Source organism: Salvia splendens, chromosome 22 (genome assembly GCF_004379255.2).
Source record: "Salvia splendens isolate huo1 chromosome 22, SspV2, whole genome shotgun sequence".
Taxonomy (NCBI): Eukaryota; Viridiplantae; Streptophyta; class Magnoliopsida; order Lamiales; family Lamiaceae; genus Salvia; species Salvia splendens.
The window spans coordinates 3886726-3888594 of NC_056053.1; the positions used below are offsets into that span (position 1 = coordinate 3886726).

The 1869-nt window shown below is 34.3% G+C and overlaps 1 protein-coding gene across 3 annotated transcripts; it reads left to right on the forward strand.

Annotated features, from left to right (window-relative positions):
• The first annotated feature begins 214 nt into the window (after window positions 1–214).
• LOC121786270 lies at window positions 215–1869 on the forward strand. Of its 3 annotated transcripts, none has more exons than XM_042184871.1 (5): window positions 215–384; window positions 1009–1158; window positions 1263–1350; window positions 1459–1651; window positions 1743–1869. In XM_042184871.1, exons 2-5 carry the CDS (start codon window positions 1101–1103, stop codon window positions 1743–1745), a joined length of 342 nt encoding a protein of 113 aa, XP_042040805.1. In that variant the 5' UTR covers window positions 215–384; window positions 1009–1100; the 3' UTR covers window positions 1746–1869. The 3 variants fall into 3 exon arrangements, 2 of the variants coding, with proteins under 2 accessions (XP_042040805.1, XP_042040804.1); XM_042184870.1 differs by having other exon boundaries at window positions 1746–1869; XR_006047134.1 differs by having other exon boundaries at window positions 1009–1376; window positions 1459–1869.

Genomic DNA, 1869 nt, shown 5'->3' on the forward strand with positions numbered 1-1869 from the left:
TTAATTTAGTGTCTGCAGTCATGGAAATTATTAATTTAAACACAATATTGGATAAAATTGATCATATTTTTATTAATATGCACATTTCAACGGTGGGGTTACTTTCAATAGTTTTGCGAATTTCACTTAAAAATATGGAGTAGTAAATAATAAAAAGGGGAAAAATACAAGTATTAAAATAAAATAAAATAAAATAAAAATGTGAAGACGCACACGCAAACTCAGACTGCTCCTCGCCCTCTGCAACACTCTTCCCACTCTTTCAAATCTCGGTTTTCATCCTTCTCTCTTCATGTTTCGTTTCTCTCTTTGCAGCATTCTAAATCTGATAATCAATTGCTCTTTATTAGTTCCGTTGTTTGTGTTGCAATATCTGAAACGATGGTACGTTCATATCTTCATCTGCAATTATGTTTGTAACAATGGATATATAAAGCAAATGCAGACTGTCATTTTCTGCGGATTTTAAAATTATTCAATTAGGTTACCGATTGTTGCGTTGTCCCCTTTCTCTGTGAGTGAATTTGTTCATATGTGTATAAAATACATACAATACACATTTGCATCTTTCACGCTAGGCTTATTATTGTTTTGGGGGAATTTTGTTAAGGAATTTGCTGATTTAGTTTTCATCTATAAATTACTATGCAACAGTGTGATTTTGTCCTTCTTTCTTGTTCTGATTTAGTGTATGATCATTTAGGTAAACTATTAATGGTGAAAATGTATACATATATTGTTTTCTGTATCTGAGAAACTCTGAATCATGGTTATATTGCAGATTTGTTCAATATAAACACATAATTATATATATTTTCAGCTTTAACAATCAGGATTGTTATTGTTTGGGGATTCTCTTTCAAGGAATTTGCTGATTTCTCATCTATAAAGGACAACATGATATTCCCTTTCTTCTGATTTAGTGTGTTATTTCTGGTAGACTTGTTAATGGTGCAAATGTTTATAACTTTCTGTATTGAGACACTCTGTATTATGGTTTTGTTGCAGTAATTAGGTTTTTGATTCGATTCGCGCGTGTCCCATTCACTTCTCCAATCCGGTTTATTTTCAACATTTAATCTATACTACTCCATTTGTTAATGGAGGCTAAGCTACAGAACAGGGAAAGGATACTGAGTGTTAATCCTATTGAGCAGAGTATGAATCTGAATTCGATAGTCTGATAGCACATTTCCAAACTCTATTCAAGTCAGATGACATGTTGCTGAGTTTTGAGCATTTTATTGATACATAACTGTTAGACTCCCGCGGCTGCCCTGAACGTCTTGTTGCATTGGATATTGGTGCATTTATGGAGCACCGAGAAGCTGTGGCTACTCCAGATGCTGAGTGCGCGCCAAATTTTTTACATTAACGTATTCCTTTGAATCAGACGTTGTTGCTGTTGATCAAGTACATCCATTGTTATCTGAATTATATGATTCTCTCAATAAACAGAACAATATTCGAGGGGGAAATGCTCAAATTGATGAGAGTGTGGATTGCCCTGCCGTTGGAAATGGACGTTGCTGAGGAGCTGACTGAGCAACAACAATGCGCTCGACTGTTGAACATTACATTGATCTTGTGTCTTCTTACAACCTGTTTATGGCAGCATTACCCATTGCTGGAACATGCTTGCTGGTTTGAGGTGAGAGAGCAAATAAGTGCTTAAATTTGTTTTCTCAATTTCCAATTTACTATATCAAACTTATGTAGTTATTGCATCTATTTGATCTCAGTAGGAACTAGTTACTACATTTCATGGAAATGATGGCAGTAGATCAAATGGTAAACTTCATTATTCAGATGATTTTCAGAGGGAAACATAAAGTTTTCTTGTAGATTTATTGCCTTCTTTTATTCGTA